The sequence below is a fragment of the Mus caroli genome, chromosome 3 (assembly GCF_900094665.2).
Source record: "Mus caroli chromosome 3, CAROLI_EIJ_v1.1, whole genome shotgun sequence".
NCBI lineage: Eukaryota > Metazoa > Chordata > Mammalia > Rodentia > Muridae > Mus > Mus caroli.
The window spans coordinates 124,109,840-124,126,647 of NC_034572.1; the positions used below are offsets into that span (position 1 = coordinate 124,109,840).

The 16,808-nt window shown below is 42.4% G+C and overlaps 1 protein-coding gene across 4 annotated transcripts in view; it reads left to right on the forward strand.

Moving 5' to 3' along the window:
• The window catches only part of Col25a1 (collagen type XXV alpha 1 chain), a 410,366-nt gene that overhangs the window by 323,971 nt on the left and 69,587 nt on the right, over positions 1-16,808 (forward strand). For all 4 annotated transcript variants that reach the window (XM_021157594.1, XM_021157596.1, XM_029474968.1 and 1 more), the window contains exons 13-17: positions 3,656-3,709; positions 5,736-5,762; positions 8,746-8,790; positions 15,996-16,028; positions 16,412-16,447. In XM_021157594.1, the coding sequence (XP_021013253.1) occupies positions 3,656-3,709; positions 5,736-5,762; positions 8,746-8,790; positions 15,996-16,028; positions 16,412-16,447 (195 nt within the window). The remainder of the gene's footprint in view (positions 1-3,655; positions 3,710-5,735; positions 5,763-8,745; positions 8,791-15,995; positions 16,029-16,411; positions 16,448-16,808) is intronic.

Consider the following 16,808-nt stretch of genomic DNA (forward strand, 5'->3'; position numbering starts at 1 on the left):
GCAGTTCCACAGGCCAAGGCCAGATGGGACCCACTGCCCTTTCCAAACAACACCTGATCTTTGTTCCTTGAAGTTACTTTCCTCTCCTCTTTGGATGAAGACAGTACAGGCCTGAAACGTAATAACTCTGTTATAACACGATGAAGGCGAAGCTATGTTAGACTGAATATTTAAAGCTAAGACCAGTTTAACTTAGTTAAAGCTAAGTTCTCACTGACAGGATGAGAAACCACTGTGACTGGAGCAGTAGTGAACACTGTTCCAGATAAATGACCCGCTTGCCCTTAGCACTCATCATTAGGAGAAACTGTATCCCCTTCTACCCTTCAGGATTCATCCATGGTACTGTTGAGTAGCAGTGCCTGACATGGTTTGTAAGAGCCTTGAGTGGTCTTTGATATGGGCATTCTAAAGAGAATTTGGCCTAAACCAAAATGAAAGGAGTCAACCATCCCAAAATGGCAGTCCAAGTTTCTTGCAGTTGAATTATGGAGGTGAATAATATTCCAGGTCCAGGGACCACCCTAAAATTTCCACTATAGAAGAAAAAAACCTTTTCAGTTAAGATTTTCTCTGCTGTTCCACTTTAGTACCATCTATAAAGTGTCCACGGTGTTTAGAAATATAAAATAGATGGGTAAGCAGTTCAACAACATTGAGACTAGTTCACACACACACACACACACACACACACACACTAAATAGGAGAAATAGCCACAAAATTGTTAAAGTTGTAATACCTCATACTGACAAAGCTGTGAAAAATAAAAATTGGTTGCCTAGAAAAGAAAGGGGGGCAGAGATGGCTCAGCATTAAGAACACTTGATGCTCTTCAAGTTTGCTTCTTAACACCTATATGGTTGCAGGGGAGGTAGTGTTACCCACCCACGTGTAACACCAATCCAGGGGATATAGCACCATCTGCTAGCCTCTGTGGGCACAGATACTCACATTGTGCACACATGTACGTGCACACAAACAATCATACCCTTAGAATAAAAATTTAAAAAGCAAAGAAAATTTAGAACCCCCTTTGAAAGCAATTTAGAATCACACAGTGGGTACCTTAAAATGTTCCCAGTGGCTACAAATAAATACTGAAATTTACTTTCATAACTAAAAAACTTGCTAGGAAAACATGATCATATTTCCACAGTTAGCTATTTTAAATAACCTGAGTATTCAGTGATGCAGAATTAATTAAAGATTGGCCACACCTGATACTTGTAGAGGCTCATCCAACCACCCACAAGACAATCATGGGTATCCTATAGAAACAAATCTAGGGCATGGTGATAACAACTCACTGCACTGAGCCATGGAACATGCTGATAGCTGCTTAAAAATACACAGCTGTGAGTGAAAACTACTATGAGAACAGGACAGCATGAAGGTAGCTCCCATGGAGAGAGGTTACGAGTCCCGCTTCTTAGTTTCCTCTTCTGTTGGATGTTCCTTTAGCAACATGAACAATGAGAGACCGAGCCCAGAATTTAGTCCCTTGGGGTTCATATATTGAGGGAAACAATATGCAGTTACCTAAGCAATATTTTTCCTTTCCACTTCACATCTCAGCACGAGTTTTCCCCGGATCCAGGGCTTTAAGCATGTTTTGTTGGGCTCTGGCTACCATGGTTATTCTTTGAAGGTCTGAACAGAGTTTGCAGTGTTTGCTGGCCCTGTCATCTCTGCAAATCTCACTGTGAGTTATGACATCAGAGCATCCTGTGGCCGAGTCTTTGAAGGCAGACTTGGTAGCTCTTTTCTGCATGGTAAATGATGGTCGTCCTTCAGGCCGGACTCTGTTTCTAAGCATTTATCCTCTGTAAAGTCCAAATAGCATGTCAAACCCTTCCCATGATGCCCTTCATTATTGTAACTCAACAACTTTGTCATTTAACAAAGAAAGCACAAGACTTCCGGTTACAAAGTGACTTTCTGTAGGAAGCAGAATTTCTTCCAGGAGGTAAAGACTTTAGCAGTTATACTCCGGAACAAGTGTGAGTGCTTCACCGGCCTATGTTATGTGGGACACACATATCTCTCTGTCCGTTATATTTACCTCAGGTTTCTATGCCTTTTGGAAAGCCACTTGTAGATGGGATATGTGACTCAAATGTTAGAGAATATCAATCAGTCACTTAATCTCTGTCGTGTGTGTGCACATGTATCTTTTCATCTGTACACACACACACGTATCTTTCCGTCTGTCTCCACACAGCCTCTTTGGTCAGGCTAGTGCAAATCTTGACTGTTTTCCATAAATCTACACACAGGGTGCTAATTTCCCCCATGTCCTAATTTCAGCACCTATAAAACAAATAAAAGTAAAACTTGCCTCGTGCACATTGTAATAACTGAATTATGAATGTAAAGATTGTGGCATTTAAGAAATAATACTTTACACCCATCAGAAGGTCCAGCCAGGAACAGTGATTGCCACCAACCCTGATGACCAGAGTTCGACACCTGGAACTCACAGGACAGGAGGAAAGAGCCAACTCCCTCAAGTTCTTCTCTGACTTCCACCCGCACACTGGGGCTTGTATGTGCATGCATTTGCGCACCCACATACAATGAGATAAATAGATAAAAATGTGAAAAATATTTGTTATTAATGTACATGTTTTGAATATGGAAAAATGATACCAGGTTACTTGGGAAATAGTCTTCTAAATGAATTAAATTTGTAGTGAAGCCAAAACTGCTCTTAAAGTTAAACCCATCACTGTCTTAAGACATCAGCTAAGAAGCAACTTTACTTTTGTCCGTGGAAAGGAAAGCTGTCTAGAAGACAGTCACATCCTAAGGACCCGGGATTAAATCAGATGGACAGACGTACGAGACACATGGGAACATAAGGGACACAGTGGCCTTTGTTTCTAGACATTTCAAGGGACTTGGACCATTTTGTTATCACTGCTGCTTTGTACCCCCCCCCCTTGGAAAAGAATCACTGGTTCAGAAAGGATGGTATATACCACCATCCTCTGGAAACAGGGAATTTTCTAGCTGGACATCCATTACCTTGCTCTTTAGAGCCAATCGTACAGTACGACCATGAGGAATAAGTCTGGTTGTTTTAGTTGTTTTCACAACACTAATGTAAAACCACTTTTACAAAGCCTTCTTAGTTTTTATTTTCATTTATTTATTTATTTATTTATTTATTGCTTTTCCACCAAATGTGTTTTAGAAAATTAGGTACCTGTTTAAAGATATGTATTTTCAAAATATACATCTGTGTTACTTAAGTTTAATAAGAAAAAAAAATAATCTAGTGATTTAGTCTTTAACTGAGCTGATAGATCATTTACAAGTTCTCCACCAAGAGAGTTTATTATTGCCAAGTGAGCTTTATTCATTCAACAAATACTAATTGGATGGTACCCAGAACCATATTAGCTACCAGCATCCCTGATAACTCCTCACTCAGCTTTCTTATTGATGAAAAGACCACACAAAGGGAATTAACTCAGTTAAATACTTTGTTCTCAAGCATGTGAATCTTTGGGCCACAGTGGGACTAATTATTCTAATAGTTACTTAGTCTCTGTTTTTCTAGTTCACTCTGAGGTGGCCAACTCCTCTCTCATCTCTATTCTGTGCTAGGTTGGTGTATTTTGCTTAGTAATGTATACTTTCTGTTTTGAGGGTGAGCCTGGATCACCTGGAGCAGCCGGGCAGAGTGGACTACCAGGACCTAAGGTGGGTAGAGAAACAGTCGAACACAGTCATTCACAGCATGGTTCCTACAGGGCTGTAAGCTGTCACAGTTTGTAAATTATTCTTCTGGTTGAAGTTGGATAGAATGTTCTGTCAGTGGAATAACATGCTGTCATAGTACTTTGTAACTAATGACCAAATTATGTCTACGATTGTCATTAGCATTAGACATGCATAAAAAAAGAAATAGGATACACGGCTGTCTAAAACCTTCCCTATGGGGCACTTGGTGCTCTCACAGAGGACTTGAGTTCAATTCTCCATGCCTACATAACATCTCTTGACCCTTCGTAAATAACTCCTCAGACATACATGTAAGCAAAACACCCATAAAACAGTTCTAAAGAAATATATCTTGTGGTATAATTAACTAGCATAAAAAAAGCCCTCAAAATGACGACTGTCATTTTACCCCTTAATAAGATGTGAAAATATAGGTCATGTTCACGCTGTCTAAAATGTACATATTAGCAAAGCCCCACCACAGATGATGTTTACAAAGCTTCGATGGCTTTTTCTCAAGATTTGGCCACCTTCAGCTTTTACACAACATGGCCAGTTAATCAGACAAAGAACAGAATAAAGATGTGGTGTGTTTAGAATTTAAAAATGGATATAGTTTGAATTACTAAGCAGGGAAAAAATGTAATGAGGATATTTTTTTGGATTGCCTGTTTGCTTGGTTTCTTGAAGAACAAATGAATCCGTTAAATCAAAAGAGATTGGTGACAGTTTAGTTTAAGCCACGCAGACAGACAAATCCCAAATCCTTTGATGAGTGAACACCCCTTGAAGTACAAAACCGATGTCTAATCCCATCAGCTGTGCTGGTGTGGGTCTGTACCCACAGATGCCTGTCAGCTGATTCTACACATCACGCTGCTATTTAGGTGCTGTGGGCAGACCTAAAACTCATAAACTCGCCCTTTCTATTGTCCTGGAGGAGAAGAAAGATATTCCTTCTAGACCCCAGCCGCCTTCTGTCCTCTTCCCTCCCTCGTACATTACTAAACAGCCCGAGGGTGGTTGCTAATGCTTGAGGCGTATCCCTGGTGCTGGTCCTGTGTTGCCTGGCAATGCGGCTTTCAGAATGGATGTTGAGTTGTACAGGTCACCAGAGATGTAGAAAGCCAGGGGGCCAGGATGAGTTCTTGAGAACGAAAAGAGTTTTGCCCCAAGCTCACCTCTAGAGTGGGTTTTCTTTCAATTTGGTTTTCTTTTTTCCACAATCCTCTCGTTACACCGTTTTTTAAAAAGCAGTCTGATCTCATGGCAAAGCTTATTACAGCTTCCGATCAGGAAATGTCATCACAATGTGCAGGTACTTTAGGATGTTTCCTGTCTGTCCCCTGCCCTTTCCTAGAGAAAGGGGAAAATGCAGCTCTCTCCAGAGAACAGTTTCATATTTTAGGCCTCGTGTTCCTGGCTGCCATTTCTAGTAGAAACATTATAGACTAAAGCTCTGCTCCATTCCGCTGTCTTGATCTGCAGCATGTTGCTTTCTACCAGTTACGGAATTGATGATGTTGTCAAGGGGTGTCAGTGCTGCATTGAGGGCTTATGATCATGTCCAAGAATATAGATGGCAGAACTATACCAGAGCTCAGCCCTGACAGAGTCCATACGTCACAACATATCTTCAATAGGCAGCTTTATGGAAGGACATGCTAACCCCCTTATTGATCTGGAGTTTGGAGAGACATCAGGGTGCCACACAGTCACTCCCCCTTAGTGTCCCAGCCCACTCCTGAGTAACTTCTTATCTACTGGATGTCATTGTACTTATAAGTAAGGACTCGGGATTAAAGTTAGCACTGGTTTCTGTACCCAGTCCTTCTGGGTACTTTTGGGATTTGTTTTCATATAAAAATTAAAGCCATAATCAACAATGCCCTGTATAGTCCACCCACCTAGTGCATTCAGTGCGTGTTCCGTATCTGCCTTGCCTGCTATTGCTTCACTCGCTACCTCTCCACTAATTCCTCACAACCTCTGTTTTTGTGCTCAGGGAGAACCTGGAAGAGAAGGAGAAAAGGTAAAAGCGCTCCTGCCTTTGCTCGTCACCCCGCTTCTCCAAAGCTACACCCCAACTGAGCTGGGTGGGTGAGAGGATGGATGGGTGGAGAGACAGACGGACGGACAGATGGACAGATAAGTGGAGATTTCTGGAAGAGGTAGTAAGTGTTTATTGGCTTGTCTTTCAGACTGCCAGATAGTGGGAGGTGGGGGGCGGATATGGTTCTTTTCCCTCCCTTACAACATTTGAGTTGGGGTTGAAAGGAAGGGTAGAAGGGGCAGACACTGCATGCCAGGGTTCAGAAGCCCCTTGCCCTGTTTTAAAAAAAAAAAGCATTCTGCATACTCACTGATGCCATTCTGATCCCTTCCTAAACGTCTGCATTCTCCCTCTGAGGCTTCTGAAGACTGTAGGTCAAAGGTCAGTGGGATACAGGTGTTTACCTGTACCAGTTATCTAAGAGTGACCCCACAAAGAACCTCATCAAAACCAGAAAGGGGCAAAAATGGAGAGTGGGGCATCATGGGTTAATCCCCTTAGATACCTTCAGTACTCCATGCAGGCCTACCTCGAGTTTCCAGACTTCTGCTGTGCATGGTGATATTCATACTACAGGTTCCCACCGCTGCCAACTGCCAATGGTGTTTGGGTGTATCTGTGAGTGGAGAGCTACCTGGATTCTATGACACATTGTGCTCTTTCTAAGTGACAGTCTTTCTGACAGATACGATAGCCCTGGTTGCAGAAGAAGGTCATCCAAAGATCAAGGAACTAGTCCTCCATTTAACCGTATTTTTTCGGCCTTGTACAGCAGAGGGAAGGCAGTATTAAATTGGAAGGGCAGCAAAAGAGGGGTGTCAAAGGCCATTCGTGACGGGATAGTCAAGCTCTTTATTTCACAGCTGCTCTGAACCCCCTTGACCAGGTTTCCCAAGAAGGAGATGGGCGTTTTGAAGGGGTTTTCAAGACAATTTCTAGAATGCATACAAGCAAGCCACCTACTGGCACTGCCCACAGCACATGACCAGTGTGCTTTATGACATCACATGAGTTCATGGTGATTAACTTGAAATCAATTAGTCATCAAATAACTGTTTCATGTGGAAATTTCGGAGAGAACAGTGCCAGCACCCACCTTAGGTTCACAGATAGGGTCCTTCCCTCCCGTCGAGTATCTGTCACTGCACACAGGAGCCTGAGCAAGTTGAGTTCTTGTTTATTTGAAATGATAGAAGGAGCTTTGGAGGGGGAGAGTGACTATCTCTCTCTTCTCTTTTCTCATTCTTGAAAAACCACAATTGCTAGTCTCTCTCTTATTTCATGGACATGTTTAAATGGTGGGAAATGACATCTCCTGAAGCTAGAGAACAGAGCCACCCAGCATAGAAACACCACAAACACCAAGGAAACGATACCTCCAAGAGCAAGGACTGTTATTTTGGGAGAGGGGGGTGCTGGCATGCATTGAGATACTCAACCCCGTACAGGACTTGGTTCTAACAACTGCATGGTTTATCTTTGTTACCAAGAGAGACTCAGCACAGAGAGCACTGCATTTGTCTGATGAGTGCCAGCACCAGACTCTGTTCTACTCAATCTAAAATCCATGACATCCATCTCTAGCATGCTATAAGGCTTAAAACAAAGCATTCACAGTTCAGCAGGGCAAAGCACAGAGATAAAATGAAAACTTTTGCCATTTCGCTGCCTGTGGGAAGGAAGGAGATGCCACTGGAAGAATGGGGAATTAAGGAATTAACCCAAGAAGCACACATCCCCTATGGTGGGCTGGAAATGCTTGACTCTGGGAATGGCACTAGTTGGAGGCCTTGTTGGAGGAAGTGTGTCACTGGGGGGAGGAGGGGACCTTGAGGCGTCTATGATTAGGCTCTGCCCAGTGTGGAATGAGACCCTACTCATGGCTGCCTGTGGATCACGATGTAAAACTCTTGGCTCCGCCAGCATCAAGTCCACCTGCCTGGTGCTGTGTTCTCACCATGGTGATAATGGACTGAATGTCTGAAATCATGAGCCAGCCCCAATTAAATGTTGACCTTTATAAGACTTGCATTGGTCATGGTGTCTGTTCACAGCAATAAAACCCAAACTAAGACATCCTCCTAACTCAGTTTACTGTGATGTAGGAGAGAAGTTATCTAATAATGTAAAAATTCCCTTTTTAAAATTTTTTTAAAACTCATATCAAGTTTATTATTATTTTTATTAAATATTTTCTTTATTTACATTTCAACTTTTACCCCCTTTTCTGATTTTCCCTCCAAGAACCCCCCCATACCATCCCCCTCCCTCTGCTCACTAACCCACCCAGTCCTGCTTCCCTGTCCTGGCATTCCCCTACATTGGGACATCGAGCCTTCATAAGGCCAAGGGCCTCTCCTCTCATTGATGTCCCATAAGGCCATCCTCTGCTATGTGTGCGGCTAGAGCCTTGAGTCCCTCCATGTATACTCTTTGGTTGGTGTTTTAGTCCCTGGTAAAAATTCCGTTTTGTGAATGCTATCTATAGAGCCCCAAGTAGATAAATACACAGTCCACAGGCTTTGGAGGCCACGGCATGCACTTAGCTCTGGCGCTTTCACTGATTTGACAGCAACTAGAATTTATACAGCTAGTAAGGAAGAGTGTTTGGCATGGTCTGAAGAACTCACAGGGCACAGTGTGGGAAGTGCCAGGGGTACACTGCTATGCGGAGCTTTGGACAGAGGGAATAGTGAGACTGAGGGGGGAAACTTGATGTCCACATCAACTATCAGAAGGCTGACAGGTAAGTCACTGCCTTGTGTTAATGCTGTGGTTTTTAAAGGGACTCAGCCATGCTCAGTGTAATAAAGTAACTGTACTGGCATCAATCAGCCGATCAGGTCGAAGTCCGTTGGCTCTGAATGATTACAGGAGACTGTAAGAGGGTGTGTCTAAAGGAGAATGTCCTCTCCTTAAAGTCTCTAATATATTTAAGTGTGTCATTTTGTCCTCTTCTCAGGGAGATGCTGGAGAAAATGGTCCCAAAGGTGATACAGGAGAAAAGGTACAGTCTTGTGAAATACAGAAGGATGTGTGCACGAGCGAGAATATTATTGAGTGTGTATGGAGTGGGGAGGGAGGTGGGAAGGCCAGGGACAGAGAGGAACCTCCTGGATTAGAAAACAGTTCCATAGAGAAAGTGATTGGTCCATAGCTTATCTACAGATTTAAAGGTTCCAAAAGCAAACTAGCTTGTCAAAGTTTCTAGAAAACAAGTAAATTTCCAACAAGAAGTCTTTCAAGCAGTAAACACACTCATGCATCAGTGCGTCTTCGCAGAGACCAGGCATGAGCACTCCTGAAGTGATTTGGTTCGTTCTAGTTTTAGGAGGAAGTATATTGGTGGAGGATAAAAGTTGAACGTTTAGCCTTAAGTTAATAGCACTTGACTGCAGTGTTTATGTCAGGAAGTCTGGATACCATTCCTCCTCTGAAGTCTTCTGCCTCCTTGGTCTTTGAAACACTGGCTGGCATTTACAGTGCATGCTTCCTTCCCCGGTCCATCTCTGTTTCCTCTCCTTTATCCCGCCAGTCTGTCATTATGGTGTTTGCTCAAGTTTGTGTTTTGACATCCGTGACATCATGGCGCTGTGACATCAAAAGGATATTTTCCTTCATCTGTACCATGTGTTCAGATCTGGGAAGACCACCGCTTTAAAGAGCTGAATATGGAATCAAAGTAGATGTACTTTAGTGGGAAGCAAGTGCGGTAACTAACCAAAGACAGGATTGCTCATCATTCAGGCTCATAGTGGAGGATGGGGGCTACTCCGTTTTGAAAATTATGACTGTACAGATGGATAATGGTTAGTCATAAAAGCATGCTCATAAAATATATAGCAAGTTATCTTTCTCCATCTCATAAATATTAATACAAATATGGCATCGGGGTGGAAACAAATTAATGCCACTGAGAAGAAACTGTTGGTGTTTGAGAAACAGTTTGAGTTTAGGGTAGATTCTCAGTTTCTTAGAGATCAAGGTGTCTTGGCCTCCGCACTGTTGACAGTACTGACCAGATAATTCTTCACCATGGAGTTGGCAGGTGAAGAATCTCGGCCTCTGTACTCTATGAACTACCTTAGCATCCCTGTTTCAGAGCTGCATCTTCTCCTCAGCCATATGTGAATCTCAAGCTGTAGTCAAATATGACGTGGAAATGTTTAGTGCTAAGAAGACCGTGGGTGCTCCTGGCCACTCTAGGAGCAGGATTCGAAACCCTGCATATGTAAACCTGGATGATGGCTTATTTAGCTCTCATCCTGTTGTCTAAAAGCAAGGATCAGCCAGCTTGCTCTATAAATTAATATTTTAGGCTCTGTGGGCCACATAGTCTCTGGTGCAACTCCCTGATTTTATTTTGTGGCAGAATTCAGCCACCCAAAACATGTAAAACAAACAAGTGGAGCCATGGACAAAATAAATTTTATTTGGGCATGGTGATTTTTGGTATTATGTAGTTTTCATGTATTGTGTAATATTATTGTTATTTTGATTTTTTAAAAAATCATTTTAAAATGTAAAGGCCATTCTTAGCCCAGTCTTGTAAGTGTCCAGCAAGATTTGACTACAGTAGGAAACCTCTGTTTAAGATAAAGGAAATACTGTACACAGAAGGCAATTTCTTCAAACAACAAAATAACATATAAAATTCCAAACTATACCTATGTGAATTTCAGTGAACTGTTTTAGGCTTTAGGAGAAGTGTTTTTAAAACCTCATTTTTTGGAACACAGGCCAGTAATTGCTTTTTTACTCACATAGGTTTTGAAATTTAATTTTGTAATAGTGAAACAATGTTTTTTCTTGAAAGGACCCAAGTGGTCTCAAAGGAATGTTGTTCCTACTTTATACATTAATGCAGATCAGTTGCCACACTAACACACACATCATAAACTCTCAATAAATACTAACTTTCCCTACCACGTGGAAATTAAAATCAACGACATGGTTGGTTTTTCTTTTCTTCTATTTTCTTTCCTTTTCTTTTTTCAAAAAATTTTACTGCTCAGCTGAAATTAAGTACAAGAAATGCCTTGGTTAAAGCGGAAATCGTTTCTATAAACTTTCAACGGTTCTAAACAGGGGATTGTAAATAGCAACCCGTAACGTGTATAATATGTAATCTGACCTGCAGCGTTCGTCCCAAGAATGTAGTGATTGGAATATAATTTTTGATGTGTTTTTTAAACATTTCCTGCTCCTGTCATATAATTTGTTTCCAGCATGTTGGAAACACGCTTCTCGTGGCCTTTGTCTTCAGTATGTGAAACTCATTCATCACTTTCCAACTCGCAGGGGTTAAAAACCAAGCTCCTTTTTTTTTTTTTCTTTTTTTTTTTTTTTTTTTTTTTTTTTTTTTTGCTATTGATGTAGTAAATTACGTCATTGGCTGATTCACTTTAATGGATTTTTTTTTCCCCCTTTTGATCCAACTCTGCACATTCGGATGGTAAAGTGATCTGAGCCCTTCCAGACTGGTCATCTGGAAATGCTAGGGACTATAAAACCACTGGCTGGGCCAGAACTTCTATGTGGCCAGCAACACAGTACACTCAGCTTGAGAACAACCCACAAAAGACTGATTTGAATCACACGTAAAGTGACTATGGAAGCTTCACGCTCTACTCTTTGGAGTGTTGATTCTGCCCACAAATGTTGACATGGACTTCTGGCCCACTGCAAGCTGATGTCGCTACAGCACACCGAAGGATAGGACCACACTGTTGGACCCTGCGTGGTGTTGCCTGCCAACTCTACACTCTGTTGGCACGAGCTGGCCAGTCCTTTCCTTTGCTTTGCTCTCATGGCATCCAGTCCTGTGTATGCACTGCCCCCTCACTTAGCATCCTTAAGCTTCTGGCCTTTTGCAAGGCATGTCTGATTTGCACTTACCCACCAACCTGTCTTACCCACACCCAGAGGCCTGTCTCAGGAGACTCCAGGGCAGTCAGCACCTGGTCCTCTCTAACCCTGCCCAGGTCATCTCTGTTTAGATGCTTGCTTTCTGCCTTCCTTTTGACCAGATAATCATCTCCACTGCTCCATTTTCTAGCATTGTTCCATCTTCAGTCCTCTGAAGCTTGGCTGTACCAGTCATTTCCCGGGAAAGCCCTTTACTCTCCCAAAGTGCCTAGGTTATCCCCTGCACACTGAAATGGCCTCTAATTCTATTCCTAATAGGTACTGAGCTTTATGGTAGGTTCTTTATTGACTGGACACAGAGCTCACTAGAAAAGGAACAGACAAACCCAAACCCCTAGAGAACTGTCTAGTTTAATCTTTAGTTAGTGTGATAAAATCCCCTGACGAGAACAAATTAAGGAGAAAGGGTTTATTTGGGTCCTGATTTGAAATTCTAGCCCACCACTGTGGGTAGGTCAAGCCTTGAAGCAGCAGGTCACATCCCATGTGCAGTCGAGAGCAGAGAGCGATGGGTGAGCGTGTGTATGCTCTCACGTACAAGAGTCTCACCTTCCCACTCCTTCCAAGGCTAGCACATGAAATGGCACTACCCACATTCAGGTGGGTCGCTCTGCCTAACTTAACCCATTTAAGAAAATCTTACCTCATCTAAACAATTCTTCCTTGAAGCTCCTTTCCCAAGCTTGTCAAATTGGCCAAACTAGCCATCACAACTTGACACCCAGGCACACCATTTTTAAACCATAATCTTTCATCCTTTGTCCCCAGAGTCAAACCAAAAACCTTATGATGTCAGTCTGTCCCAGTCCCAGTACTCGTCAAGGTTCCTAGAACATTGTTATAAGATAATAAATGTTGTTTGAAAAACATTTGTTCTTTTATCTTGAATAACTTCATATTTTCATTGAATGGCAGAAAGTTTCTGTAACCTACATTTGTTTTTTTTTCGTATATTTGTTTTTGTATATTTAAATATACATATTTAATTACTTGCTGTTCTTGACTGAAAGTGAAATATAGTAAAATCACTGGGTATATTAGCACATACCTTTAATCCCATCGCTTGGAAGGCAGAAGCAGGTGGATCTCTGTGAGTTCAAGACCAGCCTGGTTTATGCAGTGAGACCCTATCTTCAGAGGTGTGAGGGGGAGGGAAGCAAAATAAAACAAAATATCAGTAAAGTCAAGTTCTCACTTATCAAACTCTCTGGTCTGTGGCTTATCCCCACTGACGTATGACATGTATATAAACCAGAGATGAAAAGCCGGTTCCTGCTTTCACTTTGAGGTTAGGATTATAAACTTACCCAGCTTTATTTCAGCTACTTGGAACATTATCCCTGCCAGCAGTTGCCTGACTCTTAAAAGTTACAGAAATTCCTAGAGATTTCACTGTTCTGAATCTTTGAAAAGATTCATGAATGAAGAAAACCGGACTACGAGTTGTCCATCAAACGAAGCAGCTCGGATGTCCGCAAGTAACGCAGCCTTTCACAGGCTGGGCCTTTCCTTCCCATCGGATCTCTGTGAGAACAAAATCTAGACTTTATTCTGATATAGTAGGTTAGCCAAACACTTCCCATTAAAATTCTGGGGGTAAAAAGACCAAAGTTAATACAAGCTGCCGCCTTTCCTTAACATGTTTTCTCTAACCTTTGTGGTCCATTGTCAAAATGATAGAAACCAATAAGCCTTTTCTTTTTTTTTTTCTTTATTTTGTTCTTTTTTAAATTAATTAATTAATTTGTTTATTTTACACTCCATATTTTATTCCCCGCCCCATCCACCCTCCTACTGTTCCACATCCCATACCTTCTCCCTACCCACCCTCTCCCCGCGTGGCTGTCCCCACCCCAACCCCACCCCACCTGACCTCTAAACTCCCTGGGGCCTCCAGTCTCTTGAGAGTTAGGTGCATCATCTTTGAATGAACACAGACCTGGCAGTCCTCTGCTATATGTATGTTGTTGGTAGCCTCATATCAGCTGGTGTACGGAACAAACGGGGAAGGATGGCTGAGGAAGCTTGTAATTCACTCCACTTGTAGCTGCTACAATTTACTCATCCACAGAGTGGAGGTGACGGTGCCTTCCCAACTGCATGAGGGCTTAATGTAAAAATAGGACAAGAGCTTTGCAAGACCAAATTGTTTTTATTAATACAAAGGTCATATTGTGGGGAGTATTGCGAACTGGTTCGTTAATGTTGATAGGTCCCAGACTTGGTGTGGCAGAAACAGAAGCAAGTATTCTTTTCCTCACCACATTTATTACTCCCCCCATTTGGAACTCATTTGAATGTTAATGGCTGGGAAGAGGAGACTTGTTCATACAATATTTAGAGTCTGTGTCTTTGTTTAGCCACGTTTTAATTTTTTCTTGGGTAATGGCAATTACAGATGTCAAAGCAATTCACATGTGTACTTTTTTTCTCAACAAACTAAATTTATTGTTTCCTTCTCCTTCCTAAGTCCCCCCTTTTTTTCTTTCCTAAAGGCACTTTTTCATTTTGATCCTTGACTGCTGACCCAATTTGTTAAAAAAAAAAAAAAGTTTTTTAGACAGTCGTTCCCTCCCTCCCCATGTGTGTGTTGAGCATATACTGTGGTCAGACACAGAATGCAAGTAGAGGCAGGGTCTGTCCTCACGCAGCTGTCTGTCTGATGAAAGCCGGGACGATGGATGTGCAGGCAACATCGACAGATAATCACAACCTAAGCTGTGCCAGACCCAAGCAAAGCAAGAAGCTGTACTATAAGGTGCACTAATAGCTTGTCAGGTCTGGGGTGAATCAGCAAAGGGGTCCTTGAGGAAAAGCCGTGTAAACCAAAACCTAAACCAAGAGAAGTGCCATCGTGGGAAGACATGAGCAGAAATGAGGGAAGGGGCCATGCGCCGGTCAGCACACAGGGCCCTGAGGCCTCTCTCTGGCTGTCTGTCTGTCTGTCAAAGAAATTGATGAGCAGTTTCTGGATTCTAGAGCAAGGGAACCGAACCCTGGGGCTGCCTGAGTATCTGTGCAGATGAGGAAACGGAGGTCTCCCCTCCTCTTTTCGTTTTCTTGATAGTCACAAATAGCCAAGTCCCCTCCTTTTCTTTCTCCTTCTTGCATGTTCGTAGGATGGAGAGGACTCAAATGAGGTTGACAATCAAGGCCCTTTGCTGCCTCATTTACAAACTAGTAACAGTCTCCTCTCCTCCCCACACTCCTGTCTGCACTGGTCCTATCCCTTACAATAGTGTGCTTCTAGGAGTGGCCTCATCCTGCACGAAACCTGCTGGAATCTTTTTTAAAACCAGATTCCTCTTGAGTAGCCGTTCCTTTACCCACCTCTGTGTCAGAACTAACAACTAACTAAAAACCTTAAAGGTTTTTAAAAGAGATGAACCTTTTGGAACCTATTAACGTAGCAGATCACCGCCTTCCACCAACCTCAGACAGCAGCTGAGGCCTTTAGAAAGCTTCCCCCATCTGGCTGTAACCACCTCTCTGATGTACCCATCGGTGTATTTTAAATTTGCCTTGATTTATGGCTTTCCTTGTTCTGAAAAACCATAACGTTTCATGAAACTGCTTCCACATTGGAACATGAAATTTGGGGTACCCTAAGTCTGTATCCCTGGGCGTGGCCACTCAAAATGGCTCCAGAATGAACTATCTCTTAATCTCTTTAAAAAGTTAAAAGTCAGATTCTCTCTCAAGACTCTTTTAGCCCCTCCAAAACTCCCATTGCCCACAAGTCATCCATCACCCTGTGCCTTCCTGATGACCGAGTTACGGTGCGAGGACAGGAAATCAGGAAAAGGCATGTTCATGCTTCACGGTGGAAACAAGGTCGTCTGCAGCATGGCTTTTGCCACTCGGCATCATTAACCCTTTGACTTCACCTGTTGAACCTTGACCTTCCAAAGACCAAGAAAGGGCAGGAACTCCCTGTAAATGATAGCCAGTGACATTAATAAATCCCAGAAGCTGAGAAAATGGAAAGTTTCGAGTCCCTAAATTCATTACTTCAGAAGATATTTTTAGCATCCTATTAAGGAAATAGCTCGATGCTTGTATAGTTTTATTTATTTCAAGGAATATAGATTTTTGTGGCTTGTATTCAAAGTAACCCCATGATTTTAGGCAGGTCACAGTTTCTCTTACATGCCAGTAACCATGTAATGGCCTGGCCCATTAGTCATAGAGTTCCTCTGAGCATCCAAGTGGGTAACGGCTGCCTAATGGATTTGTGTCATTTCTCAGTACTCATGGCATAACCTCTCATGGGTTTCATTCTAGGGTGACCCTGGATCATCTGCTGCAGGAATTAAGGTAACTATAGCCTTGCATATGTTTGTACCACAGATATCATGGTTTTGACTTAATGAGTCTCTTTTTTCTTCATTTTACCACCATTAGTGGTAACAGTTCTGGCCCAATTCTCTGGCAATAGCTTCCAGACACAACAGGGAAATCCCAGGCTGCCTTAATCGGAGGGCTTACCTTCTCTCCCATATTTCCTTGGTTTCCGAGTACCAGGCAAGCTCATGGCAATTTCCATATGTATAGTGTGGTGGACAGTAGGAAAATGATGTTCACAAATACACATAATCAAGTAGGAGGTTGGATCATTACTGCAGAACTGCCCAAAAGCCCAGTAGTTTTCAATTTTTCTTCTAAGACTGCACGTTTCATATTTGGTTTTCTTTGGCCAGGGGGAACCTGGAGAATCTGGCCGTCCGGGGCAGAAGGTAATGTCTCTCTATCTTTGGTATGTTCTTTGCATCTCTCTATGACCAGTGTTTCACATCGTTGTCATCTGATAATGAAGTGTTTATTGCACAATGGTGCAGTTTTTGTGCTTTGCAACATGTTACTGGTTGCTCTCCATTTTAAATGATCTTGATGCCAAGCATAGCCAAGTATGAAAACAAACTCTGTATGTATTCAACTGTCTGAAACAAACAAATCTCGACTGAGTTGGAATACCAGCTGGTTGTCTTGCATGCTTAAAGGTAATCTGCATGTTTCTGTCTCTTCACGAGAAGAAATGAGTGTGCACTAAACCGTCTCAATGGAGAATGCTGAACAGTTCTTCCTCCTCCTCTTTCC